General features: G+C 52.4%; 1 protein-coding gene across 1 annotated transcript; it reads left to right on the top strand.

Moving 5' to 3' along the window:
* Positions 1-27997, top strand: CSF1R (colony stimulating factor 1 receptor). The gene is made up of 21 exons (XM_017642814.3): positions 1-213; positions 4119-4376; positions 4814-5098; positions 6831-6967; positions 7600-7759; positions 10193-10379; positions 12736-12851; positions 13021-13141; positions 13223-13410; positions 14473-14588; positions 19874-20000; positions 20133-20237; positions 20711-20821; positions 21495-21657; positions 23743-23834; positions 23936-24030; positions 25055-25177; positions 25258-25369; positions 25924-26023; positions 26913-27021; positions 27110-27997. The coding sequence occupies exons 1-21, from the start codon at positions 111-113 to the stop codon at positions 27245-27247; spliced, it is 2946 nt and encodes a 981-aa protein (XP_017498303.1). The 5' UTR covers positions 1-110; the 3' UTR covers positions 27248-27997.
* The last annotated feature ends 2 nt before the right edge of the window (positions 27998-27999 follow it).

The following is a 27999-nucleotide window of genomic DNA, read 5'->3' on the forward strand; positions in this document are numbered from 1 at the left end:
GATCAGCCCAAGGAGGAGGAGGAGGAGGAAGAGGAAAGCAAGACAAACAGCCAGAGCAGCAGAGAGGAACGCTGTCCAGCGGTCCCCGAGGAGACAGCAGCTGGGAGCCCATGTCTCGCCCGCCTCCCAGCCCTGCATCAGCCTACTGCCTCCCCACTGAGGCCATGGGCCCAAGGGCTCTGCTGGCCCTGCTGGTGGCCACAGCTTGGTATGGTAAGTGCAGAACTGGGGATTCAGGGGCAGAGCGGGGGAGTGACAGGGAGGACCCGTCAAAAAAGTCTGTAAACATTTGCCCCTCACTGGGTGTCCATACTCTGTGCTTCCATTTCCTCAGCGTAGACTGCAGGTTTGTGGGTATCTGCTTCGGAGAGACAATGAAGCAAAAAGAGTGTGGGAGGGGTGGCTTCCCCCCGGCCAGGGCTACAGGTCTGTCCCAGCTCAGACACGACTCACCATGTGTCCTGAGCAACCCCCTTGTGCTCCCAGGGCTTTCTCGTCCACCTATTCAATGGCAGGTGTTGGGGAGGTAAGGAATGGACTAAAACAATGCTTTTCAAACCTTACTGTGCATAAAATTACCTGGACATCTTGCTACAAAGCAGATTCTGACTCAATAGGTCTCTGGTACAACCTGAGATTCTGTATTCCTAACAGCAGCTAGAAGACACCAATGGTGCTGGTCCAAACCTATACTGAGTAGAAGCACAGATTCTTAAGTATACAGTTTGATGAAGTTTGATAAATGTATATGCATGTGAACCCACCATTCCAATTAAGATAGGGACTATTCCTCTCCAAAAAGTTTGATGGCTCTGCCAGCTCTGCCAGCCTGTGACTCACTGATGTTCAGCAGAACCTGACTTGGGAAGGCCCAAAGGGGCAGGGTTCCTTTCTTGGGAGCCTTGGGTAAGGGGTCAGATGAGAGATAAGGTTATCCTCTCTGACTCAGAAGAGAGAAATTTAGGAGAAGAGGGTAAAGGGCTAGGGCTAGAGGGAGGTGTGTGGTGGGTAGGATAGCGAGGATCACCCAGGCCAGAGCCCTTGCAGACACAGGCTGCTGGGCTGAGGATGGGGAGCTGTGGCAGACCCCACCCCACCACTTCTGGTGGCAGGATCAGTGATGCAGAAACTACACTTGGGAGGGTGCTTAATGGAGGGGAGGGGCCGAGCCCTTGTTTACAGCTACAGTCGGCCCAACAAACATGTATTATATTTGATCACAAGCTTATCTGAAGGGACTTGGGGCAGGATGGGGAGTGGGGATGAAGCAGAAGGGCAGCCTCAGTTCTGGCCTCTCCTGGGGCTGCGGGACACTGAGGAATAGGCACATCTGGTCCCTGACAATAGCCCACTGAAGGTCTTTCTCTAACTCAGTCCATCTCAATGGTCTTGAGAGTCTGTTGTTTTTTATTGAGATATCACTTACCTTGAGCAGAAAGCACAGATTCTTAAGTATAGAGTTTGATGAAGTTTGATAAATGTATATGCATGTGTACCCACCATTGCAATTAAGATAGGGACTATTCCTCTCCAAAAAGTTCATGGGTTTTCTTTCACTACCTTGGCCTGTCCTTATGCCCAGAACTTGCTTTTGGGACAGCACTGTGGGGAAAAGAGGGCTGTCCAGAATGCAGCCCCCAAGGAGAGAAGAGATGAGTAGAGCAGGCTGCAAACCTAAGTTCTCTCCCTAGTAGACCAGTGGTGAATGAATGGGTGTAGGGGGACTGCTGTTGAGGGAGTTTGGGCACAGGTTTAGAATACCTTAGAGATGGAAGACTTGCTGAGATCCCCGGCTGGGAAGGGGCTGTGTCCTAGGTCTTGGTGTGTAGTGTGTGTGTGTGTGTGTGTGTGTGTGTGTGTGTGTTGAAGGGAAGGAGTATAGATTGGGAGACATCCTAGGAGCTGTGGTAAGAGTGCTGGACTCTGGACAGGCACAGAAGGGGTTCTTGGTCAGTGTTCACCAAGCCACGGTCCCCAACCCAGGGAGGACAGGGGACTGAGCAGGCTCTCCCTTACCACCAGTTGAGCCAGCAGGGGGAAGTTGGGGGCAGAAGTTGAGGGTGTCAGCTCTGCCCTGCGTGAATATCTGGGATAACAGGACAGCACAAAACAGGACTGCTGTCTCTTGCTGACCACACTTCAAGGAGGCCAAGGCATGGGCTAGAGAGACAGGCAATGGAGGGGAAGAGACAAGGTGCCTGTGGGACCAGGTGGCTGCAGAAGTGGAACACAGACTCACAGAATCTGAGAACACAGTCACCGGATGTGACCCTTAGAGGTTAAAACTTTAGATAGCAGAGTCTCAGGATCAGAAAGGAGGCTGAAAATGTAGCAGTTGATGCAGCAGCCCAGAGTAGGAGCAGCTGGCAGAGCCAGGGCTGCATATCACCTCACTGAATCCTCCTAAGACCTCAGAGGTGGGAACCTGGATTATTCCCATTGGTTGGAAGAGCAGCCTGAGGGTCAGAGAGTTAAGCAACCTACCCTGCTAGTAAGGGAAAACCAAGTTGCAGACTCAAGTTGGTGTGACCCCACAGTTCAAGCTCTTCCCTGCAATAAAACCCCAGCCTGGGACCCAGGATTGCTGTAGCTATAATCAGGCAGCACCAGCTCTGTTGGGACTTACCAAGAGCCTGCCAGAAATGGTGCTTACCCCTCTCTCCGGTGGTCACATGATGCAGGAAGGCTACAACCCCCAAGTGCTAGCTTTGGCAGTATTCACTAGTTCATTCAATCTCTATGCTGATCAGAATCTCAGGCAGAGAGACTGCACATCTCTGATGGGTACAAAATCGAAACAGATTAAGCCATCCTGAAATCATCTGACAGATCTTTCCAATTCTAGGGTCTATGGTGGAGGTGGAGTGGAAATACCCACTCAAGGAGCTCTGTGCAGTTCAGTGGAGCAGCTCTGAATTCCCCCAATGCCCTGGGCAGAGTGTCCACGTCCCTGTCACTGTAGCAGAGGGGTTGGAGTCACTCAGGGCATCCAGTGGGTCAGGGCAGCCCAGGATGCTGCAATGCCCAGCAGGTGGCACCCCTCTGGTCTCCCCGGGAGGGGACAGTGGCTGGGAGGGCCAGGAAGCAGAAGTGAGAGCACCGGAGGAGAAGGGCCACAGGCTGAGCGGAAACTGGGGGACGGGCTGGGCGCCAGCAACGTGTTTCCGCCTACACAGGCCAGGGGCGCCTGGCAGCCCCTCCAAGGCCTTGAATCAGCTCTCACTTCCCTCCTTTGTCCCTATTTTAGGCCTTACAAAAGTGCTGACACTGCAGAGGCAATGGGCCTTCTTCCTGGAGGCCTTGACATGGGTTTCGGGTTTCAAGTTCTCTTTTCTCCTTCAAGAAAATTTTCCTTAAAAGAGATAAAACACAACAATGCTGGGTGCTGTGGTGGATGGCTGGGGGCCAACAAGATAATAAATACAATGCTTAACCCTTACTGCATATTTATGCGGTGACAGGTGATGTTCTAAAGGCTTTCCATGCATTTAAACCTCCTGACACCCAAATAAATGGGTACAGTTATTGTCCCATTTTATAGATGGAGAAAACTGAGGCACAGAGCCTCTGAACCATCTGCTGTGCTATAGTCCAAATGTCCAATGGTGAGAACAGGCAGGCACAGAAGAAGACTCCTGGGAGCTTTCTAACTCTGCTGGGCCATCCCTTTTTTTCTTTCCCATATGAATTAAGTGGGAGGACTTTGCCATGAACATTCCATTCATTCGTTTTTGTCTTTGCTTGTTCGAGCCCCTTGCTTTGAGCCAGGCCCTGGCTTGGGACTATGGATGCCCACTTTGTACATGAGGCTGAAAGAGTCCCCTCCTGGGCAGAAAGATGATGTAATCACAGCTGGGCAGACTGAGGCAGGAGCTGGAGGAGTCCCCCTGGCACACATGCTGGGTGGGAGGCCAAGGAAGCCCCTAGCCTCCCTTTCTCAGAAGAGGGACCTGATCAGATGACCAGAGTGGAGCAGGGACCTGTTCAAGGTTATCTTACAAGTCACAGCTGAACCCCAGCACCACCCCTGCCAGGGCAGCACCCATCTCAGAGGCTGGGAATAGCCCAAAGGATGTCACCTCAGGCCTCACTTCTGTCTGCTCTCTGCCCCCCACCAGCTGAAGGGGTTCCAGAGATAGAGCCCAGCGGCCCTGAGCTGGTTGTGGAGCCAGGCACAGTGGTGACCCTGCGATGTGTGGGCAATGGCAGTGTGGAATGGGACGGCCCCATCTCTCCGCACTGGATTATGGACCCTGATGCCCCCAACAGCATCCTGACCACGAACAATGCCACCTTCCAAAACACGGGAACCTATCGCTGCACTGAGCCTGGAAGCCCCCTGGAGGGAAGCGCCACTATCCACATCTATGTCAAAGGTGAGGACTCTGAGCTTACTCCCGAAGGGCCCAGCCCAGCAGGCTCCACCAGGGCTGGGCAGAAGGGCTGGGCTCTAATATTATCAACCATCAGAAATGAGCTACACATTTGTTGATCACCTGCCATGAAGAAGGACCAGTGACAGCACTTCCAATTTAATGTAATCCTCACAACAACCCTGTGAGGGAGGTTCTAGGATTATGCCCATCTTCCAAAGGCTAAGAGGGGTTGAATCATCTGCCCAAGGTCACACAGCATCAAGTTGGGCTGGACCTGGCTTCAGTGTCCCCACTAAAGCAACGGGCTAAGATTCCCTGCTATTGTGTGACCTCAGGCAAATGATCAGTATCTCTGAGCTTCCCTGTCACCAGTGTCCAGGGACTGCTTGGCACAGTGGAGGGAATGAAGTTTTAATCCTGTATCCCTTCTGCCCCAGACCCTGATCGGCCCTGGAAGGTGCTGACGCAGGAAGTGATAGTGCTGGAAGGCGAGGACGCGCTGCTGCCCTGCCTGCTCACCGACCCGGCACTGGAGGCGGGTGTCTCGCTAGTGCGAGTGCGGGGCCGGCCTGTCTTGCGCCAAACCAATTACTCCTTCTCGCTCTGGCACGGCTTCACTGTCCACAGGGCCAAGTTCATTGAGAGCCAAGACTACCAGTGCAGTGCCCGGGTAGGCGGCAGGATGGTGGCATCGGTCAGCATCCGGCTTAAAGTGCAGAAAGGTACGTGGGGCAGAGGGTCAGGCCAGGTGTGGTGGGCAGGGACGGAGAGCTATCAGATATGTGAGTGGTGGCAGGACCTGGGCCTGAGGAGGGTAATGGGTGTCCCCCTTCTTTCACGTCTTCCTTCCAATCACACTGCAGTCATCTCTGGGCACCTACTGGGACAAGCAGGGGGCGTCAGGCCAGGGGAGACAGACCACATGCAATAACTTAATGAGCAAGACCATCTCAGATCATGAGACCTGCTATGAAAATCACTAGACAAGGTGATGGAATTGAGAGTACATGGGGCTGGGGACAGGGAGAGCCACGCTAAGAGAATGACACTTTATTGGAGCCAGAATATGAATGATGAGAAGGAGGTGGCCCTGCTAGGACCTGCTCCAAGCAGAGACAGCAGGTCCAAAGTCATGCGGTGGAAACAGGTTCCACCTGTTCTGGGAACAGAAGGCAGGCCCAGAGCTCTCCCACCTGCCCAGATGTGGATTTCCCATGCAGTGCCAGCCTGAGGCTGGGCACTGGGCATGTGAGGGAGGAGTGGTGAGCCAAGCCACGGGGAAATAGTGGTGCATGCCTCGGATAGTGCTGACAGTGGGGGTGACAACAGTAGTGACGTTTCACTCCTTTTCCCCCTTGCTCCTGGTGAGCTGGGGATGGGACCTGGTTTCTGGAAGGACTGGTGTGAGTAAACAGGGCTCCAGGCTCAGGCCTGGGCTTGAGACAGGACTCAGGCCCCTATAATGAGGACCAGGGACAGAGTGGCATGGCTGTCCCAAGGCCCTGGGCTCTGAGGCCACAAAACCTGTTTAGGAAGTCAAAGGACCCCACTCTGTGGGCCAGGAAGCCCATTAGGGCTCTTTCCCTGCACGTCATCTTGAAGAGCCCTGGGACCTAGTTCTGCTATGACCTCTTTAGTGACCTTGAATGAGTCCTTTAGTGTCTCTGGACCTTGGGCAACTGGATTAGACCATCTTTCACCAACAGTAACAGCCACAAACATGAATCTAGCGCCTACTATGGGTCAGGCACTGGACTAGCTGCTGGGGTACTGTCTTCACGGATCTGCCACCCTCCTGGGAGAGACAGACTTGAGAGAACGCAAACAAGAAACTGCCACAGAGAGCTGGATCTGTGGGAGGGAGGCTGATCCGGCTGACCTGGTCACAGTAGACCTCTCTGAGGAATGTCTGAGCTAAGGGGTGAAGGATGGGGACAGCCCCCCATCTGAGGTTTAGGAGAAAGGGCATTCCAGGAGGTGGGGGAGCGCAAAGTCTGTGGCTGGTGAACCAGTGTGGCTGCAGAGCACGGAGGAGGTGCTGGGATGCTCAGTGCCAGGGTCTGGGTACCTGGGGAGGACTTCGGCATTGGCCTGAGAGGGGCAGGAAGCTACCCGATACTGGCACAGGACACAGGCATGATCCAGTTTACATTCTTCAGGAAGCTAGCTTGTGGAACAGTCAGACAGGCAGCAGGGGTCCCTCCCTCCTGGTGGCTGCTGCAGGAGTCCAGAGCAGAGAATGGCAGTGAGACTGGGGAGAAGGGGTGCTGAGGGAGGGAAGTGGTCCATTAAGGAGACCAAGACTTTCTGTGGGAGAAATAGAGGCATCAAAGCTGCCACCCAGGATTTGGGATGCGGGCATGGCTGGGGCCCTGGCCAGCAGCCTGGCTCATGGCACAGAGAAGGATGACATCTCTGGCCTGGGTGCTCAAGAGTCCCTTCCCCTGATCTCAGTTGTCCCAGGGCCTCCAACCTTGATACTGAAGCCTGCAGAGCTTGTGCGGATTCAAGGAGAGGCTGCCCAGATCATGTGCTCAGCCAGCAACGTTGATGTCAATTTTGATGTCTCCCTCCTACATGGGGACACTAAGGTCAGTCCTCGAGGATACAGCAGGGTGAAGTTTGCCTACCCTCCAAGCACACCCAGCCCTGCAGGATGGAGCCCCACCCAAGCTGGCTTTCTGGGCTGAGGGCATAGCCCAGGCCAAGACGGCAGTGGGCTCACCCAAGACCTTGCGGCCCGTCAATAGCTGGTCCAGAGCCAGAGCTCAGGCTCACATCACTGAATCTTGTGGGGGTGGGGTGGGGAAGGCAATACTCTATCCCCAGATGTCAGCTCACTTCCGAATTTGCAAGGGGTTCCTAGGCTACCTTTGAAGCCAAGGAATATAAGGACTACTTTGTAAAGACTCTGGGAGAGAGGTAGGAAGAGGGAATATTCCCAGAAGAGAATGCATTAGGCTGCTTTTCAGAACCTTTTCCCATCCCCTGTGCCAGGCACAGCCTACACCGTTTACATGCAATATCTTATTTATTTCCCACTAAAATCCTAGAAGCACAGACCAGTATTATTCCCATTTTCAGATGAAGAAACTGAAGCTCAGAGTTCAGTCCCTTGCCCAGGGAAGGGCAGATAGTAATCCTTAAAGGCTGAGGATTTGAACCCAGATCTTTCTAATCACTAAACAACCTTGTATACCATTTCCATTTCTTGTGGCTGCAGCTCACAATCTCTCAACAATCTGACTTCCATGATAACCGTTACCAGAAAGTCCTGACCCTCAACCTCGATCACGTAGGCTTCCAAGATGCTGGCAACTACTCCTGTGTGGCCACCAATGCCCGAGGTGTTCACTCCACCTCCATGGTCTTCTGGGTGGTAGGTGAGCATCAGGTGGGGAGGGTTGGCAGGGATCCTGGGGCAAGGAAGGTGCATAAGGGGACTGAGAAGGAGGGAGAGGAGGAGGAGGCACTGCTAACACCTCCACTAGAATCCCCCTACCCTGGGCCTAGCTAGGGAGCCATGTCTCTGGGATCCTTCCTAGATCTTCCACCAGAACCCCTCTCTCCCTCCTTGGAGCTCTTACAGTGCACTGCTACATCTCAGCAGACACTGAATAAATGTTTGTGTTCATTCATGCCTCTGGCCAGACACTGTTCTGGATGCTGAGGATATAGCTGCAGATGAAACAGATACAAAACCCCTGCTCACCGGAAGCTTTTGCTCTATTGGTCTAGACAAGCAATGAGCAAGATAAATAAACCAGTTCTGTAGGGTTTTCAGTTTAAAATTAGGGTGGTCATCAAGGAAGAGCTCACTGGGAAGCTGACATTTAAGCAAAGACTTGAAATCGCTGAGGGACTAAACTCAGCAGATAATACTGCAGAAGAGACCTCCTGGCAGAGCAACATTCTGAAGGCAGGGGGACTGTGCTTGCCACATGCAAGACACAAGCCAGTCAGTGTGGCTGGGGCAGAGCACAGGAGGAAGAGTGGTACAAGAAGACACCAGAGGCATGAAAGGAGAAAGTGGCAGATCCCACAGGGCCCAGTAGGCCAATGCAAGGACTTGGGCCTTTCCTCTTGAGAGAGATGGGGTGCTGACAGAAGGTTGAGCAAAGGAGTAACATGATTTGGCTTGGATATAACAAGATTTAACATGGCTTTCTGGTGCTTTTTTTGAGGACTGTCTGTAAGGAGACAAAGGTGGAAGCAGGGAAATGATTTAGTCCAAGTAAGAGGTGATGGGGACTTAAGGTGGTGATGGTGGAGGTGGTGGGAAGTGGTTGGAGTTAGGATGGATGGATGGATAAATAAATAGATGGCTAAGGGGAAGAGAGAGAAGCCTTGACCTAAAAGCTCACAGATTACTTGGAGATAGAAGATAGATATCTGAAGGGAGAACCAGAAGCATGAAGTAGAGCAGACATGGTGCCTAATTAATGTATAGTCTAGAAGGGCAACAGGAGTCCAGAGACCGGGAGTGGTAGGTGGGGACTCCCTGGTTCACATGAATCTTTAAGGATGAAATGGATCTAAATAGAAGAGAAAACAAGGATAGGGGTCATGGTAGAGGAAAAGGCTTAAACACAACCTCCACAGTCAGAACACCTGTGGTGTGTTCGGGGGGGGGGGTGGGGGGATGTTAAGGAGACTCAGATGGATAGAGCAGTGAGTGAGTGAGTGCGTGAGTAGGAAAAAGAGATGGGCACAGGGAGATTGAGTGAAGAGAGCCTTGAATGCCAAGCTGAATAGTGGAGCTGATAGGGAACCGTAGGGGGCTTCTCAGCAGGTGTATCACAGGGTAAAAGAGTGAATTTTAGATTTCATAGAATTGATTTAGGAGAGGGGCCCTTAGAGACCATCTAGTCCAGAAATTTTTGCAAAGTCTTGGGGGATTTGAGAAGGTAGTTCAGGGCTTCCATTAAAGTCACAGAAAGGCTGAGCAAATGAAGAGGGTTCCTGGGACAACTCCTTTGCCTGAGATTCAACTAGAGCAGCTTGATTTTAATTCATGTAAGATTTAATTAGAAGAAACTAGTCAGGACTCTTTCAGGTAGAAGTAACAGAAATCAACTCAAACTAAACTAATTAAAAGAGAATTTTATTGGCCTCATAGCTAAAATCCCATGGATATGAGCTTCAGGTAGAGTTGATCTAAGTGTTCAGGTAATGCGGACAAGAACCTGTTGCTTCCCAATTCTCAGCTCTACATTTTTCTGTGGGACCCCTAGTGGCACCAGGCTTGGCAATCCCAGTGGAATGAGGGCTTCTTTTTTCCCAGAGTTCCAATAAAAATCATGGACATAAGTGTCATGGACTCACGAGCCTACCGCAAAACAGTCACTGGCCCAAAGGAGACATATTACCCTGATTGGCTAGATCACATGACCACTTTAGAGCTGGATGTGAAAGCTTCACTGATTGAACTACTACCAGAAGAAGGAGAAATGGGTGAGGCCCTGTGAAAAAGCAGACTTTTTTTTACTGCTGTGAAAATTTTTTTTAAGATATGTTCCATCTCTTCATTATACAAAGAAGGAGGTATAGGCTCCAAGGAGGATATAAATTTGTCCAGGTTCTCCCAGGGATTCAGTGAAGAGAAGAGCTTGGAGCTTTGTGTTTCTGCAGTGGGTGGTGGAAAGAGAGTGTCAGAGGGCACGTCTTGGGTTGGAGTGGGGTAACTGTGTGCCTGGCACATAGTAGGTTCTAAGGGATGGTACAGCTGAATGACTGGATTAATGGGTGGGTCACCAAATGAACAAATTAGGACATATTCCCCCTAATGCCAGCTCTCTGTGTGTTTTGTTTTCCAGAGAGCGCCTACTTGAACTTGACTTCTGAACAGAACCTCTTCCAGGAGGTGACCGTGGGTGAGAAGCTTGATCTCAAAGTCAAGGTGGAGGCCTACCCAGGCCTGCAGGGTCTTAACTGGACCTATCTGGGACCCTTCTCTGACCAACAGTCCAAGCTCACTTTTACCACTAACAAGGACACATACAGGTACCACACATCAGCCCCCATCCGGATAGTCTTGCAGGTGGATGGGGAATTCTTCAGTCAGGAGGCAGGACACCTGGGTCCTGCCTCAACCTGCTATGTGACCTTGAGCAAGTCCCTTCCCCTTTCTGGGTCTCCGTTTCCCTGACCATGGAGAGCCTCAATATCAGTCATTTGTGGTTGAGGTTTAGATCAGATTGGCTTACCTCTCTGGGCTACATCCTTGGGAAATCCAACACTGTCCTCAAGAACTCTAGCATTGCTTGGGGTGTGCATCTCATGGTCACTCAAGAACTCTCAGTCTCATTCATCCCCTCTTTCATGGCCAAAACAAATGTAGAAGACAAAGCCCCATGATTTCTACTCATACACACACTCCTGATAATGACTGAACAGAGAGTCTGCCACAAACAGTTTTGAGGGGCAGAGGGATTGACATAACACAATCACAGATACATAGAAAGTTCTTTAAAGGACTGTGTCACCTACCTCTGAGAATTTCTCAGTGGTTTCTTCTCAAAACTCTTCTCATAGAGTGTCATCTAACTCTACAGCCTCTTTTCTCCCAGCTCTCCGCTTCCAGAATCCTGCTTATCTCACATATATGACACTTCAGGAATATTTTTTTTCCTGTGCCCTTATGGACTATGTCCTCAGGATCTTACTTTTCCATTCAAAGTGGCCTAACCTGGTAGGTATCTAAACAAGAGTTCCCTCCATAGGAGGAACACTGATACCAGGTTTTAAAATGATAGTTTCTTTGCCCTCTACAATGAGAGAGTACAGCTTGACCAAGGACAGCAAATATGAGGTACATGGGAGATGACTTCCCCTCCCACACTCATGATGGATGTCACTAATCCATTTTTTAACTCTTTCCTTCAGGGTCCAGAAACAGCTTCAGAGTCCTCAGTACAGTCTCCAGGCAGTGTTTTAATCATAATTGGCTCGTGAGAGGAGGCCTGTTGGTCATCCCTGGACTAGACAATCCCTTACACATCTCGGAACTCCAAAACTCTCTGGGTTCTCTTTCTAGCTCCCAGAGCCTAGACCTCATTCATTCTGGGACTCTTGCTTGTAGGTTGTGAGAATTAACAAGGATGTTCCCTTGTCCTCATTTTCTTCCTCTCAGTTCCCTTCTCATCCTTTCTGGCCAGGATTTCTAGCTTTCCCTCATCTTAAACAGAAGTTCTGAATCTGGAGTCTATAGACCACTGGGAGGGGGCTGGTCCATGGACAGGCTTCAGGAGCCCATAAGCAACAGGGACACTGTGGAAAGGAACCAGGGAAATCCCTTAAAATACATTCAGCACAGGGCAGATGAGCCTGGCACCAAACAGCCACTGAACTTAGCTCCTAAGATGGGTGTGTTCATGATGGTGACTTCGAGTCATGCAAAAAAGTTAAATTCTTTCAGCCTAACAGGTAGATGTTAGTTATCGTGAACTGATGCCTTAGAGGGGTTCTGTACCCCAAAGGTCTGGGTGAATGAGAGTGCCCTTTGCATACCATAGGCTTTAGTCTAGCAGTGGCTGCAGATACTTTCCAAGCAAGAGCTGGTAATTTGCTATAATTCATTTTCTAAAGATTATTTATTAAAAATTATATGTTCACTATGGAAAAATTATGAAATAGAGTTAAAAAAAATAATAAAGCAGAAAATTACCTGGAATGAGTTGAGGATAACTTTTGTTCTTTGCATTTGCTTCCAGGTCTTTTCTGTAATAAAGAGAAACATTAAATTAGTGCCTACAATGAGTCAGGCTCTGTGCCAAGCACTCTGAATACACACCCCTTTAATCCTTAGGCCAAGTCTGTAAATTAATTACTACCAGTGCCACCCTCATGCAAAGAAAGCAAATAATCAGAGAGGTTAAGTGCTTGTCTAATGTCACACAGCAAAGAAATGGCAGTACCAGGACTTGGACCCTGGTCTCTGGGGACCCATGGCTGCAGCCTGCCTCTCATCCCTCTCACAGTCCCTCTTGGCAAGGCTGGTGCTTTAGGGGTGGGAGCTGACCTGGGGGCTGGCATTTTCAGCAGGGATTCCTTGGCCCAGTGACTGCAGCAAAAGCAGGCACATTCAGTGATGTGCCTCTGAGCGTTGGCACTTAACAGACATCACCTCTACTGAACCTCAGAACAAAACCACTTTAAAAATGAGAAAAGCAAAGAAGGAAATCAGGTTGGGTGTTTTCCCAGGTCTCAATGGCACCCAGCCTGGGCATCTTGTTCCACTGTGGCCTTTGTGCCCTACATGCATTGCCAAAAACAAAATGAAGCCCTTCCGGGTGGTTGTCTGAGACTGTTGTCCCCCAGAGCTGGGGCTCACCTCAGATGGCCTGCCCCTCTTGTGCAGGTACACCTCCACCCTCTCCCTGCCTCGCCTAAAGCCCTCTGAAGCCGGCCGCTACTCCTTCCTGGCCAGAAACGCTGGAGGTGGGAGTGCCATGACCTTTGAGCTCACCCTTCGATGTGAGTGATGGAACAAACGTTGGGGGCATGGGTCCCTAGGGCTCCCTGGAGAGACAGGCTGCGGGTAGCGAATGGGGAAGAATGGGCTCAGTGTGGGGCGGGGAGACACAGGACTTGGGGCCTCTGGATCAGCTGGCCCTCCCTCTTCTGTTCCTCCTCTCCTCCTCAGACCCACCAGAGGTGCGGCTCACATGGACCTTCATCAACGGCTCTGATGCACTGCTCTGTGATGCCTCTGGGTACCCTCAGCCCAGGGTGACATGGCTGCAGTGCAAGGGCCACACTGATAGGTAGGTGGACTCCACTCACCTTCCTCACCTGGGCTGAGGGGTTGGGTACCTCAAAACTCTGAGCCAGTCTGTTCTTCCCAGATGTGATGAGACCCAAGTGCCTATCTTGGAGGACTCACATCCAGAGGTCCTCAGCCAGGAGCCCTTCCACAAGATGACTGTCCAGAGCCTGCTGGTCATTGGGACCTTGGAACACAATAGGACATATGAATGCAGGGCCCACAACAGCTTGGGGAACAGCTCCCAGGTCTTCTGGCCCATCTCTGTAGGTGAGCCTTTGCTCCTCCCCATCCAGGCCAGGTCAGTAGGGGGGCCCAGGAAACTGACCCTGTCCCAGGGAGCCAGGGCCAGAGTTCCAATGTGGAGCAGACCCCAGCCATACTGAGTTCTACCTCTCTGGGTCCAACTCCAAGCCCTCCTGACCAAAGATCTCCTCACAGCTGCCAAGGCCAGGACCCACCTGCAGCTGCCTGCAGCTGCTCTCAGTCTCACTGCTCATGGTCATATAATAATAATATACCACCAGTTCAGTGGGTGCTTACACTGGTGCTAAGCTCTTCACAGGCATTATCTCAATGAACCTCATACAGCTCTAGGAGGTTAGTACTACTTTCCTTTCCACTTTGGAGGTGGTGAACCTTTGGCTTTGGGAGAAGTCACAGGCTCAGGGTCACATACCTCTTAAGTGGAAGAGGTGAGATTTGGCCTCAGACCCACTTTGTTGATCTGGGAAAAGTGATAGAAATGTTGAGAGAGCTAAGATTATTGATCTGGGAAGAGGAGACCTAGAGGAGGCTATGAGCCTGGCTTTCAGACCCTCAAAAGTCTCTGTGGTTCCAAAGGACACTCAGGGAATCTGCAGGGAAATACTGGGAAGGCAGATTTCAGTCTAAACGCTGAAAGATCTTTCTGTCCAAGCTGCCCAGAGGCATAGGTGGTAAACTCTCATCCCTGTGGGTGTATGCGTGTGTGCGTACATGTGCACACAAGCCATGGCTGAGCACTAAGGCTGTTGCAGAGGCTCCCTGTACTGGCTGGGGGTGGGACTGTGTGACCTGAGAGGCTCCCCAGCCACAAGGCTGTGACTCTTGGTAGGGTTTGGGGCTGGGTATGAGCAGAGCTAGAGGGCCTGTCCTCTCTGCTCCTGGCTGGGGAGGGCCTGCAGGAAGGCTATCTGAGGCTCTCAGGGCTTCCAGATGCAAGGACATTTTGTTCAGTCAACAGCATCTGAGCACCTGCTGGGTTCCAGGCAGTGCACTGGCCTGATCTCTGTGCGGGTCTCAGAGGCCTCCCCTGCTTGCTGGCTCACTCCTCTGCCCTGCCGGTTCTAGGAGCCCGCCTGCAGCCCCCTGATGAGCCCCTCTTCACTCCAGTGCTGGCTGCCTGTATGGCCATCATGGCCTTCCTGCTTCTGCTCCTCTTGGTGCTTTTTTACAAGTACAAGCAGGTAAGCATGGGCAGGGCAGGGGGCAGCCAGGCACCCGAAAGAGCTGGACCCTCACATAGGCTATGCAGGTCCACCCCTCAGTCCCCAAACACCCACTCACTCTGTCAGCCAGTCATTAGTGGGCAACTACTGCATGCCAACTTGAGTGGCTGGGGGCTGGGTGAGCCAAAATTGGGGCCTCTGAGGCTCTGTGCCAGGCACTGTGCTAAGCTCTTCACAGGCATTATCTCAATGACCTCGTACAGCCCTAGGAGGTTAGAACCCTCATAGGGTCCACTGTCTAGTGCAGGAGATGGTCACTAATCAAATAACCAGGAAAGCGAGGGCATGGATTACAGAGCAAAAAATGATACAGGGTGAGGAATAGGGCTCTAGAGAGCGTGAACACGGGATCCTGTCCCAGCCGGGGCTTCCAGGCACACACAGAGGCCATCAAAGGGCCAGGCCTGTGTTCCCCCCATCAGGGGGCTGGTGGTCTAGTGGGGAAGGAAGGCCTGATCCTCCTCCTCCTCCTCCTCCTTGTGTAATATTGTTATTAATCTAAGCTGCCACTTATTACATGTTGATAGTCAGTGTATAGCCTGTCACTCTGTATACTCAATCAGCAGCAGCGATTTTAGGGACATTTTTATGAAGCGTGTTACCTATATCCTCTCGTTTAATGCCCACGACAGCCATGGCATGTAGATATATCACTAACCCCATTTTACAGAGTCAGAAGCTAAAGTTCTGAGAGCTTGAGACAAGTTGCCTTGATGTACAGCTGGTCAATGGCAGAGGCTGTTTTTTAAAAAGCTGTAATTTTAACAATTATGTATAACATTGAATCATCTTATTTTACTCTCATGGCAAACCAGACTCAGAGATTCTATCAGCCAGCATTTTACAATAAGGAAACTGAGGCTCCATTATGGCAAAAAATCGGACTCAGGGTTCCAGGGGCCTCTCATAAGTGGGGCCTGCAGCCTCCACCACCTGGCCCAGCTGCCTCCCTGCAGCAAAGAGGACGTCCAGTGTAATCAGACACCCAAAGGGCCAGGCCAGAGGCTGAGGGAGGCCAGGGGTGGAGAGATCTCTTGTACTGGTGGGGAATGAAGTCTGCTTGGAGAAGGCGGATTGCCGTGGGTGGGACACGCCTTGGAGGATGGGGCTTAAAGGGGAGAAGAGACTCAGGGGAAGGTATTGCTGAAGCACGGGGGAAACCAAGGTGAGTGCTTGGGAGAGGAGGCAGGTGGGGAAATGCTGGGGTCCTAGAGGCTGAGGCCCATGCTGTGGGCTCAGGACCATCAGTGGGTTTGAACAAGGGAGCAAAGATTCAGCGGTAGTTGACCCACCTGGTAGGCCCCCTTGGCTGCCTTTTCTTCTCTACACCTTGCCTTGGGGGTTCGAGTATGAGAAGACCAGAGTAGACGGGGCAGATGGGATGTGGGGGGACCCCCAGGGGCCCATGGAATCAGCTGTCCATGCTCATGTCAGCACGTGGCATGAAGAGCCGGCTCCAAGTGCAACCCCTGCCCCCTGCAAGAAACCACAGGCCCAGATCAAGACTTTGGGGGTCTGGGTCCTGCTCTGCCACTGTTTTGCCCTGTTACCTTGGCTGACTCACACTGCCCTCTCTGGTCCTCAGTTTCCCCACGTGTACCAGGAGACTGGTAACTTAGCCCTCCTCTGACATTCTAAGAGCCTACTGGTGGTCCAGTTTATGAGCCCGAGGTTGGAGGTTGGATGGGAAGTTCATTTCTAAGCCTTGTTCAAGCCCTTGTTTCTCCTTCTGTGAAATGTTAGTAATGGCAGTCACCCCACCGGGTTGCTGTGAGCATCCAATGACATAACGCAGACAGACTCAGCAGGGTTCTGGGCACAGAGCGCTCAGCAGGGAAGCTGCACACCCTCATCCCAGAAGGAAGTTAACTGGGGAACCCGTGTCAGCCCACCCACTGTGGGATTTGAGGAGGTCCAACGCTGGGCATCTCCCAACTGACTACACAGCCAACATGCCTGTTGGGCCCTGCTGGCCTACCTCTAGGGACAGGACCTACCTCACTCTTGTGGCTGCCCATTCCCTCTCTGGGCAGCTTTGTTGCAAAGTTCTTCCTTATATGGAGCTGAAAACTGCCTCCCAGTGCCCTGCAGAGCTGCTTTCTCTGCCCAGGACAGCTCTGCAGATTCCAGAGAAGAGCCCAGTTCCCCGACCAGCCCTTTCTACCTCAGAATGCCCAGCCCCCTTACACAGCAGTGGTTTGGGGACGTCTTACCCTCTCTCTGTGGGATCATTTTTGGAACATGTACTCCCAGTCACCTTGTTTCCCATACAGGAAATTCAACTGTCCTGAACCCACCCAAAGCTAAGAGAAGGAGGGTATCCTTTGGGACAAGTCCTTGAGGGGCCAAGATGGTTATGCCCCTGCCTCAATGCACTCTGTCCAATTCTCTGCTTTACCCATGGGGTTCTGAGATTTGCCACTTCACTGGGGACTCAACCTGGCTGGTCCTCAGTGCCCACGCCTGGGGTGAGGGGTGGCCCACTGAGGGAAGGGTTGTTTCTGCCTCAGGGCTGAGTCATTGTCTTTCTGGCCCCCAAAGAGACCACAGGGAAGGCCGAGGGGGGAGAGAAAAGGGCAGAAGTTAGCAGACTGGAAAGAGGAGGGATGCAGAGAGGAAAGGATGAGGCAGGGAGGAGCAAAGGCTGGGATTCTGGCACCTTCCCTCAAGAATATCCATCCTCCCAGAACTAGCAGACTTAAGATGAGGAGGGTTGAGTGATGTCTCCCTGCTCACCTCTATTGCCAAGGGGAAGTTGCAGGTGGGCCTGGGCCTGTTGTGTGCAATGAATGACATGCATACACTGAGTGTGGGGTAAGTTCCCTGCTCACCCATGCATCTGCTAAATTCCCAGGCATGGGTGTGCTCAAGGAGGACTCGCTGCTATCATACAACTACTACTAGATCATTAAATGCCCAGCTTGACCTCCCTGGAAGAGCTCTGCTTTAGGAGAGGACCGTTTGGGTAGAAACTCCAAGAAGCCACACAGGAGCCCTCTCCAGGGCGGGCAGAGGCAGTGTTCTGGTCCGTGGCTACCTCCCAAGAATTGGGGCAGGGGTGCCTGAGGCAGGGGAGAGACAGCTGCCCCTCCTGCAGACAGTCTGGGACTTAGAGATCCCAGCCAGCCAATGTCCTGCTCCTTTGATCTGCTCCCTTTCCTCACTACCCCCTGCATGGCCTGGGGCAGGGGGCTGACTCAGGCCCAGCTGCAGGGCCAGAGGAAGAAGTGGTGAGGACAAGAAACAGCCTTAGCCACAGAGGTTCCTGGAGATGGAAGTGGCCTGGAGCAGTCAGAGAATCCCCTCCTGACTCTGTCTCTGTCTTTTGGGTTGGGAAGGCACCCATGCACAGGGTTTGAATCCTCTGAGACTCAGAAAGTTCCTCCTCCTGTCCCATTTCAAACTTTCCTCCCAAGCCATAACACATACTTTCTTAAGTTTACCTGTAGACTCCCTTCTGAATCAGCACCTGGAAGTTCTTTCTTGGGTCTAACTGCAGTCTTTTCTCTTACACTACCATCTGGAAGCTCTTCCCCACAGCTACCTGGAGTCATAATAACCAGTCTTTTAACCAGCAAGGCTCGCAGCCCCAGGTTGCCCTCCTCCCCAGTCCTCCACCCACTCACACCCCCCTTAGCTCCTCAGAGCTGGGTGCTCCATGAAGGAGCCCAGCTGCTAAGCAAAGCCCAGTTGGTCCCTGTCCCAAGGGCTGACCGGAAAGAGAGCTGGACTGCTGACCCAGGGCCTCAGTGTCCTCCAGCACCCAGGCCCAGCTTCCTTTCCACCTAAACTCTGTCTTCCATCAGCACTTCACAGGCACCCCCTGGCCTGATGCCCCGGGGCAGCTGCCACCGTGGGCAGGAAACAGAGAGGCAGCTGCTTCTCCTCCTCGCTTCCCCAGATCACTTGTCCCTGCCGGCTGCTCCCAAACAGCATGGAAAGCCTGAGAGGGAGCCCAGGTCCTCGGGGCATTCACCTGCCTTGTGGGCAGGGCCCCTCTTCCCCACAGACCCCCTCTCTTTCTCCCAAGTTTACCAATGCACAGTCAGCTGTGTCACTCACCTGCATCAAGATGTAAGGGCTTGTACTGCAGTTAGGAAGGAATCTACTCACTTACCACAGCCTTCACGATCTCCCTGTCTCTGAACCTCCCCCACACCCCTCAAGCCACAGGAGCAACTTCCAGTCTGACAAACTTGCTGGGACCTTTCCTGCCTCCAGGCCTCTCTACCTGCTGCTCACTGTGCCTGCAAAGTGCCCCCTCAGGTGACCAGATGGCTGCCTCCCTCTGTTCTCCTCAGGGTCCTTCCCTGACTTACCTTCAGTTGTATCCATCACTCTCTAGCCCATTTCCCTGCTTTAGTTTCTTCATGGCACTATTTGAAAATTCCCTGCATATGTATTTGTTTGAGTTGAATATCTCAGCCACTAAAATGTAGACTCCACGGAAGCAGGGCTTTGTCTTGTTCATCCCCGAATTAATGTGCCTGGCACAAATAGGTGCTCAGTGAAATATGTGGATTGGAATATTATTCAGCCTTGAAAAGGAAGGAAATTCTGACACATGCTACAACATGGATGAACCCTGAAGACATTATACTAAATGAAAAGAAGCCAGTCATGAAAGGACAATTAGTGCATGATCTCAATTAAATGAGGCACCCAGAGCAGTTGGATTCAGGAGCTAGTGGCTTGGGGCTGGGGAATGTAGAAGTCATTTATGAGTATGGAGTTTCAGTTTTTCAAGATGAAAAGAGTTCTGGAGATGGTTACACAGCAATGTAAATGCACTTAACACTACTGAATGGTACACTCAGAAATGGCTGAGATGGTAAATTTTATGTTACATGTATCTTACCACAATTAAAGATAAAAACAAATAATATTTGGATAGGAGGATGGATGAATGGGTCTCAGGTTCCACCCTCCTTTCTGGCTCAGGAATTACCAAATTATCAGAGCTATCAAGGCCCCCAGAGGTGATCCTGTCCAAGGCTTCCACTAGACTGATAGGGTAACTGAGGCTCGGAGAAGGGACACTGTGAGGCTAAGCTAAGCAGACACAGGGATCTCAGGGCCATGGGTATGAAGTGGCATGGCCTCTCTCACCACATCTAGAGCCACAGCCTGCCTCCTCCAGCCATGTCACAGGACTGCCCACACCCCCTACTCTAGGGGTTGTGGGTGAGATCTGAGACCCACCTGCCAGGCCCAGCTGACACACTTTCTCTCTCCCTCTGCAGAAGCCCAAATACCAGGTACGCTGGAAGATCATTGAGAGCTATGAGGGCAACAATTACACCTTCATCGACCCCACCCAGCTGCCCTACAATGAGAAGTGGGAGTTCCCCCGAAACAACCTGCAGTTTGGTGAGATGGGATTGCAGCACCCACCTTGCCCTCCCACCACAGGGCTGGCAAGGGCTGCAGGGAGCCTGTGGGCCCTCAGAGGGTGGGCTCTCTGGTGCCCTGGGATCTAAGGAGCCTGTGTGTGTGTGGCAGGAAAGACCCTTGGAGCCGGCGCCTTTGGGAAGGTGGTAGAGGCCACAGCCTTTGGTCTGGGCAAGGAAGATGCTGTCTTGAAGGTGGCTGTGAAGATGCTGAAGTGTGAGGAGAAGGCCGTGGGGCATTTGTGGGACAGGTGGGAGGTGGTGTGCACTAGTGGAGGGCCTACCCTGTCACAAGAGGCATCACTCACCTTTTCCGCCTGTCAGAGACTGGGGGACAGAACCTGGGATTGGGGTAAAGACTCTTGGCTTCCTTTGTGACCTCTCCGCTCCCTCTAACTCCTGGGTGTGGGGGGCTTCTGACTGAGCCCCAAGGAGGAAGGGTGCTCAGAGGCCAGCCTGGGTCACAGCCTGGCCACAGCTTGGCTTCCTGCCACCCAAGACCAGCTTAGTTATAAGCCATCTCTCCTCTCTCTTCCCCTGACCCCCATCTATGTGTCTGCATTTCTCCTTCTCCTTCTTTTGGCCTTTGATCGCTTTGGGGTGCCCCCTGCTTACTCCCCTGGGTGCTTCCTGTGTGGCTCTCCATGTCCCGCCCTCTCCATCTGGGGGACCTATGGCCCCACCTTCCAGCCACGGCCCACGCTGATGAGAAGGAGGCCCTCATGTCAGAACTGAAGATCATGAGTCACTTGGGCCAGCATGAGAACATTGTCAACCTGCTGGGAGCCTGCACCCACGGAGGTGAGGGGCCCTGTCAGGCACAGAGGCCCATGCTTCTGGAGCCTCTTGGGTGTCTGAGGGCCCTAGGGTCACCTCCCTCCATCTTACCCTTCCCATCTTCTCCAAGTGAAGGTAGAATCCCTTAAATTCCTAGGCCAGATGCTGGGCTGGTCAGAAGCTGCTTACAGATGATAGACAGTTCTGTGAGCTCTGAGAAGTGGTTTTCAGACATCGGTGGGCATCAAGAGTCACACAGAGAAGGAAATAAGAGTGCAGATTCCTGGGCATTGCTCTAGGGGATCTGATTCTGTGGGTCTGAAGCCCCCAAATCTACCTTTTAAGAAGCCCCCACCCAAAGACAACTGTACACTCACTGCAGGGTCCACAGATGAGCCCCAGAGCCTGTTGGACTTCCAGTCCATCCCATTCTCTTCTATTAAAGCTTTGACCTCTATGGAACTACCAGACTTACTTTGGAAAAAACACTCTTTGGCTACAGTTTTTTTGAGATTCCTCTTCTTTAGACAGAAGGGTTACTGAGCCATAGAAAGCAGAGAATGCTGCTCACAGATGGTCTAGAATGTGGTCCCGAGTCCCAGTCCAGGGTGCCTCGCGGCCCCTGCCCCCATGTTCCTGTTCCTGTTGGGGGAATGGGGTAAGGGCTACACTCACCTTACTCTCCTGGCTGCTCTAGGCCCTGTCCTGGTCATCACTGAGTACTGTTGCTATGGCGACCTACTCAACTTTCTGCGAAGGCAGGCTGAGGCCATGCTGGAGCCCAGCCTGAGTCCCAGCCAGGACCCTGAGGTGGGCACCGGCTACAAGAACATCCACCCGGAGAAGAAATACGTCCACAGGTAGTACCCTTGCAAGGCAAAAAGTGGGCCAGGACTGGGAGGTGGGCCCCCCAGGTGTCCCCAAAGCCAGCTAAGGTTGGGTAGCTGTGCGACTCTCACACTCCCATCTGTGCCATGGGGAGTAGCCACCCCAAGTTATATGGGGAACTCAGTTTTACTACTTCCTATTCCCATCATCCAAGAAATATTGAGCACTTACTATGTTCTAGGAGTATCGAGGGCAAATACAGGCAGCTCATAGTCTAGTAAAGACAGGCATTAATGAAATCATCACTTTAATGTATGTAAAGCTCAACCGTGATTTGTTTGGGGTCCGAGCTAGAGATGGGCAGCTCTTGGGGATAATCACCCTGTTTCTCCCAGGGTTCATGCTGTTGGGGGCTACAGAGCACTCTTTGTCCCCAGCAGCACAAAGGTGGGGACAGTGTGTTGGTTGTTGGGTAAGAAGGGTCAAAGCAGCATGACTGCGGCCAGGCCCCGGGTCTACTCCAGCCTGTTTCCCCAGGAAAGCCATCACAGATCAAACCTCTCAAGGTCTTTTCTGCTCAGTAGTTATTCTGTAATGCTGTGATTGCTGGAAGCCACCCAGAGGCAGATGGACAGAGCCACATGGGGAACCAGAGAGGAAGTGGCCAGTTTCCCATCACACATCCGTCGGGGCAGAGGTGGAGCCTGGGCTAGAATTCTGCTCTCCTGACTCCTGGTCCAGTACTCACCTGAGCCACACTGCCCTCCTGGAAGACTTGGTCTTGGAACCTGTGGGGGCCTCCAAGCCAGGATGCTGGGGGCTGGGACAGGATCAGAACAAGAAGGATGCATACTGGTTCCCCGCCCTAGCCAACTGCCAAGCCTGAGGAGGCAAAAGAGGAAGGAGGCCATTTCGCTCCATCCAGTGTCCTTGAATATGGGGCCTGACAGGATCCGCTTCCTCTTCCAATTCTCTGACAAGACCTCTGAGAGTGCATCTCATACTGGGCCTCTGCAGGCTAGAACCTCAGGCCAGATCAGATCAAAATGAGAACCAAAGTATGAGCTTCCATCTTCAGATCTGCAGGTGGAGAAGCAATTCATGGAATGGGGTGATTTTAAGGGCAAATGGCCTGTGAACCAATCCTGCCAATGGGATCCCAGACTACATTAATAGAAGTATAGTTTCTAGACCAAGGGAAGGGATGGTTTTGTCAAGGTCAGACCGTAAATAAGATGGTGCTCTTTCTGGAAACACTCAAGTATGGACATTGTCAAGTAAACTTCCCTATTGCAGAGGGAACAGTACAGCGAGAGATGCAGAAATCATAACTGCTTGAAATATTAGCAGTATGGCTACTCAGTCTAGAGCAGTGTTTCTCAAATTTACCTCCTACCCAAAGCATGGGCTCATAGGAATCACCTGAGAGCTGTAGAAAAGCACAATCTCAGGTCCAAGGAGACCTGCTGAATCATAATTTGCATTTAAATAAGATTCCCCAGGTGATTCACATGCACTTGAATTAGTTTGAGAAGCACTATTCTAGACCAGTGGGCCGCAGCTCAGGCTGCACACTGGAATTGCCTGGAGAGATTTACAAGTGCAAATGACTGGGCTTTGCCCGTATTGTTTTGGAGATGGTCTGGGCCTGCAGAGCGTCAAAAGCTCCCCAGGTGATCTTAAAGTGAAGCCAGGGGTGAGAGCCACTGTCTCAATGGAGTGAGCTCAAAGAAGGGGCCCTAGAATATGCTCAAGTCCCTGCAGAGCTGTTAGGGGAAAAGAGAGCCCACTTTTCCGTGGTCCCTGTGGGTAAAGCGAGGACCAGGAGGGAGAAAATCCCAGGGGCAGATTGGCATTAGAAACAATGAAGAATTTACCAACAGGCAGAGCTGCCCAAAGACAGAACAGGTTTAACTACCTCCCTGAATGGCCAGAGATCAATGATCACTCAGATGGCAGGAGGTTCCTTGTCAGAAAGGTTGTTCCAGTTGACCCCAAGGTCCCTGCCCTTCTCTGCTAAGTGACTGGGAGAGGCCATGGGGCAGCTGGAGGCCAAAGCCTGAGCTGGGCAATGCAGTGATGGGACCCACCTGCCCCTGGCCCTCTCTTTTCTGCAGGGACAGTGGCTTCTCTAGCCAGGGTGTGGACACCTATGTGGAGATGAGGCCTGTCTCCACTTCCTCCTCCAACGACTCCTACTCTGAACAAGGTGAGGAGGTACCAGGGTTGGGGAGGAGAGGGGCTGCTGGATCCCGGGCAGGGAGCGGCAGGCATGTGGTGGGGCTGCCCTAATACCTCTCCCCACACCAGACCCAGACAAGGAGGGGCGGCTGCTGGAGCTGTGTGACCTGCTCCAGTTCTCGAGCCAGGTGGCACAGGGCATGGCCTTCCTGGCTTCCAAGAATGTGAGTTGGGAACAGGTCCTGGCATGTGGTTACCCAGGGAGGTGGGGGCAGCTGAACTCCTGTTAGGCCGGATGGTGAGAACAAAGGGGAGGAGAGGGAAGCCCATGGGGAGGGTGAGGAGGGTGAGGAGGGTGAGGGGGAGTCAGAGGGCCAGAGAGCAAGCAAGCGGTGGCCACACATTTTGCTGCCTTGAAGTGCTTGTAGGGGTAGAGTGGAGGGAGAAAGCTGTGTCTGGAGAGTTCCCAGAAGGGAGCAAGCCCCAGCCCGAGAGGAGCCTGTTTCCCGGTGCACAGCAGGCTTAGGAGGACCCATTTCCAAAATAGGCTTTATTCCTTTTTATTCAGTAGTGTGAATGAGACAACTGTTGTGTCCCCTCACAAAGCACAGTCTCGTGGGGATAACAGAACCTCCCTGAATTGCTATTGGGTATGAACTGTGTGTACAATACTCAACCCAGACAGTGGGAGCTATGATCATCCTCCTTAAAGCACTTGAGGGGTCCAGGGTTTGACTGCTGGCTCTGCCACTTGCTGTGTGACTTTGAGCAACTACTGAATTTCTCTGAGCCTCAGTTTCTACACCTATAAAAATGAGCACAAATGCAGGGTATTTTAGAGCAGAACAATTATGGGTACAGATGCCTAGGGAAGGGCCAGGCACAGGAAGGCCCTGAAGGTGGCAGCTGCTATTATTAGTGACTGCTGTGGGCCAGAGGCTGCTCCCAGCACGAGGGATCATTGTTTCTGAGCCCAGGCAGGGCAGCAGGTTCTAAGTCAGCTCCTGCTGCTCAGGGCCAGAGAGCCACAGTAATGGTGGTTTCTAAAAGCTGCACTGCCTGACCACATTAAATTTTCTCAGACACGGGTCCTGGTAGAAGGTAGGGGCAGAAGCCGTACATGACCAATGGATGCCCACTCCTTCAAAGGGGACCCAAGGCCTCCTGGGGCCTGGGCTGCTCATCCTGCACCTTGGGCTCAGGAAGGGAGGGGCCTCACAAGACTAACCCTGCAGTGCTTTCGCTTAGTGCATCCATCGGGATGTGGCAGCCCGGAACGTGCTGCTGACCAGTGGACGTGTGGCCAAGATTGGGGACTTTGGGCTGGCTAGGGACATCATGAATGACTCCAACTACATCGTCAAGGGCAATGTGAGTAGCGGGAAGCATGGGCCAGGCTGGGGAGGGGATGGTGAGACAGGGTCCAATGTGACTGGAGTCTGCTGTGCCAGGCCCGCCTCCCTGTGAAGTGGATGGCTCCAGAGAGCATCTTCGACTGTATCTACACGGTTCAGAGTGATGTCTGGTCCTACGGCATCCTCCTCTGGGAGATCTTCTCACTCGGTGAGCTGTTGGACCAGGGCAGGCTCAGTCTGGGGTTGATTCGTGTTTGGTGAACTGGTATCCTACACCTTGTGGAGGATGCTAGTCAAGGCTGCTTGATGGCAGAACAAGGGCTAGTGTGAGTGAAGGGGTGGACAAAGCATCTTAAAGTCGGGTGTTCTTGCAGCTTGTGTGGGTTGGGCAGACCGTCACCCCGAAAGGCATTCCTTCTGGGCTGTTCCCTCATGTGCGAGCTTGCATAGTTGCAGCTTCCTACTGTGTTGTTGGCCCCTCATCGTCTGAAACATGCATATCCTTGAAGCGTGGCTCCTTTCTGAAGCGCTAGGCACAGGGACTTGGGCTTAGGCTTTCCATGCACTCCTGTTAACTACTCCAAAGCCTGTGCTGGAATTCTCTGCATGGTGTGATGAGGCCTAGGTAATAGGCCCTTCGCAGTTCCTTTATCGTAGTTCAGGAAGGGCCCTTCGCATCCAGCCTCACTGAGATGTGTGGGCGCAGGGAAAGGGGAAGGTGAACACCGAGTGTGATCTCTTACATGATCTTGACCTCCGCAGGGCTGAACCCGTACCCTGGCATCCTGGTGAACAGCAAATTCTATAAACTGGTAAAGGATGGATACCAAATGGCCCAGCCTGTGTTTGCCCCAAAGAACATGTAAGTGAAGGACCCTAGGGAGGAAGGAGGACACCTTTGGTTGAAAGGGGTGGAAAGGCATATGGTCCTACTCCTTCTGTCCACAATGTTCCAGGGCCAGGTTTCCTCTCTTCTATGGAGGATGAAAACAAGCCCCTTTTGCCAAGTTCAGGGTTCCCCTGGTTCCCCAGGTGTCATGGGGGATGTTCTCGAAGCTGAGTGCTCTTAACTGGGGCTGGTCCTGACTCAGATGATAGGTTTTTAACTTGGACTGTTATGATGACCTTGAGGAATGCTCCTCTCATTCCTTCTCTGTCCTGGTGGAGGTGCTGGCCAGCTTTTCATTTAGTGCAGCCAAGCAAGCCACCATAGCCTCCTGACCACCTTACTACTGCCTCTCACTGGTTCCCTGCCCTCGCAACCTTTGAAGGGGCCAGCTGGCCATGAACTCACCCACTGCATCTCTTCCCAGTCACTCTCTCAACATAGCTGCCCTCGGGACCCATCCAGGCACTCACTGCCAAGGTGGACACACCCAGCTGTGGCACACCCCTCAGCCGACCTGCCACTTTAGTCTCTTGCTACAGCCAACCAGCCATTCTTCTCTCAGCCCACCTCTCAAACCTACCTGCAGGCAGCAAGAGTGCCCCTTCTCAGTTCTAGGAGCTTGGGTGAGATAGCATCTCTGAGCTTTTTCTTGTCTCAGTTGTCAAAATGGGTGTGATGAAAATACCTTTCTCCAAGGATTACTGGGAAGATTAAACGAAATCACACATGTCAAGGACTTAGCACAGGTCTTGGGTGAAGCTCACTTTTGACTAGGTTTTGGGACCTCTGCTGGGCAGGACTCTTTAGGATGTGGACGTGTGTGTGGATCCCAGACCAATGGGGAGTTTCTCTCCTGTCTCAGATATGGCATCATGCAGGCCTGCTGGGCCCTGGAGCCTACCCGCAGACCCACCTTCCAGCAGATCTGCTCCCTTCTTCAGGAGCAGGCCCACGTGGGCAGGAGAGAGAGGGTGAGTGGGGCCGGCTCCAGACGGCTAAGGCAGGGCAAGCTGCACCCCAGCAATCAGGACTGACCTGCTCGCCTTCTCCTGCCCTCAGGCCTACACCAACCTGCCCAGCAGGAGCAGCAGTAGCAGTGAGCCGGGGGAGGAGAGCTCCAGCAATCAGCTGGCCTGCTGTGAGCAGGCAGATGCAGCCCAGCCCCTGCTGCAGCCCAACAACTACCAGTTTTGCTGAGGAGGTGACAACTGTGAACCACTGCCTGCCCCCTCCTCCGAGCTTCCGCTCCTTTATGGAAGGGGCACCATGGGGAGAACAGACTCTACCCTCCATTGTTTCACTCAACAGCCTGGCCCAGGTCTACAACTCAGGAATGTGTAATCCATGGGAGGTCAGAGAGGACTGTTTCCAGAGCCTGGGCCATCACTGCCAGTCAGGGACTGAGGCTGAGGCTGAGCCCCTGCCCACTGTTCTCAATGCTATGCCAACCAGTAGAAGCCCCAGCTCACTCTTAACCTTCCCCACTCCCCTCGTGTCTGGTTTTGTGACTGGAAATGGGCTGGTTTTGTGACTACGAAGTTCCCTGGAGCTGCCCTAACATTGAGAAAACGAGGCTTCTTGGGCCTTAGGAAAAGAACACCCTTTCTAACCAAGTGAAGCACAAGACCAGACAAGTGCTCAGAGGCCACCCCGGCTCAAGCCCTTCTGAACAGGGTGGCTCCTTGTAAGAATCTAATTGTATCTCTTAGCCTCTGCCCTCTAGCCTTCTCTCCACAGTGCCACCCACCCTGGATCTGGTACTGCTATAATGAGCCAGGTGGAAGCTAAAAGTTCAGGGTGTCTGCCTAGCCCTTCATCATTCTGAGCTGGAAGATAGGGCACCCGTGTGGCTGGTCACACCAAGAAAGCAGCACACACTCCCCCAGGTTGCCTAATTATAACTAACAGACTGTGGGATGTCTCTGTCATTAAACTAACATTAACACAGC

The sequence above is a fragment of the Manis javanica genome, chromosome 1 (assembly GCF_040802235.1).
Source record: "Manis javanica isolate MJ-LG chromosome 1, MJ_LKY, whole genome shotgun sequence".
In the NCBI taxonomy this organism is placed as follows: Eukaryota; Metazoa; Chordata; class Mammalia; order Pholidota; family Manidae; genus Manis; species Manis javanica.

Excerpts from the sequence above, each read along its gene's own strand:
- CSF1R (XM_017642814.3), top strand. The coding sequence starts at position 111 with ATGTCTCGCCCGCCTCCCAGCCCTGCATCAGCCTACTGCCTCCCCACT. Across the intron at positions 20,238-20,710 it reads GGCTGTGAAGATGCTGAAGT|CCACGGCCCACGCTGATGAG; the intron begins GTGAGGAGAAGG and ends CCCACCTTCCAG. Across the intron at positions 23,835-23,935 it reads CGACTCCTACTCTGAACAAG|ACCCAGACAAGGAGGGGCGG; the intron begins GTGAGGAGGTAC and ends TCCCCACACCAG.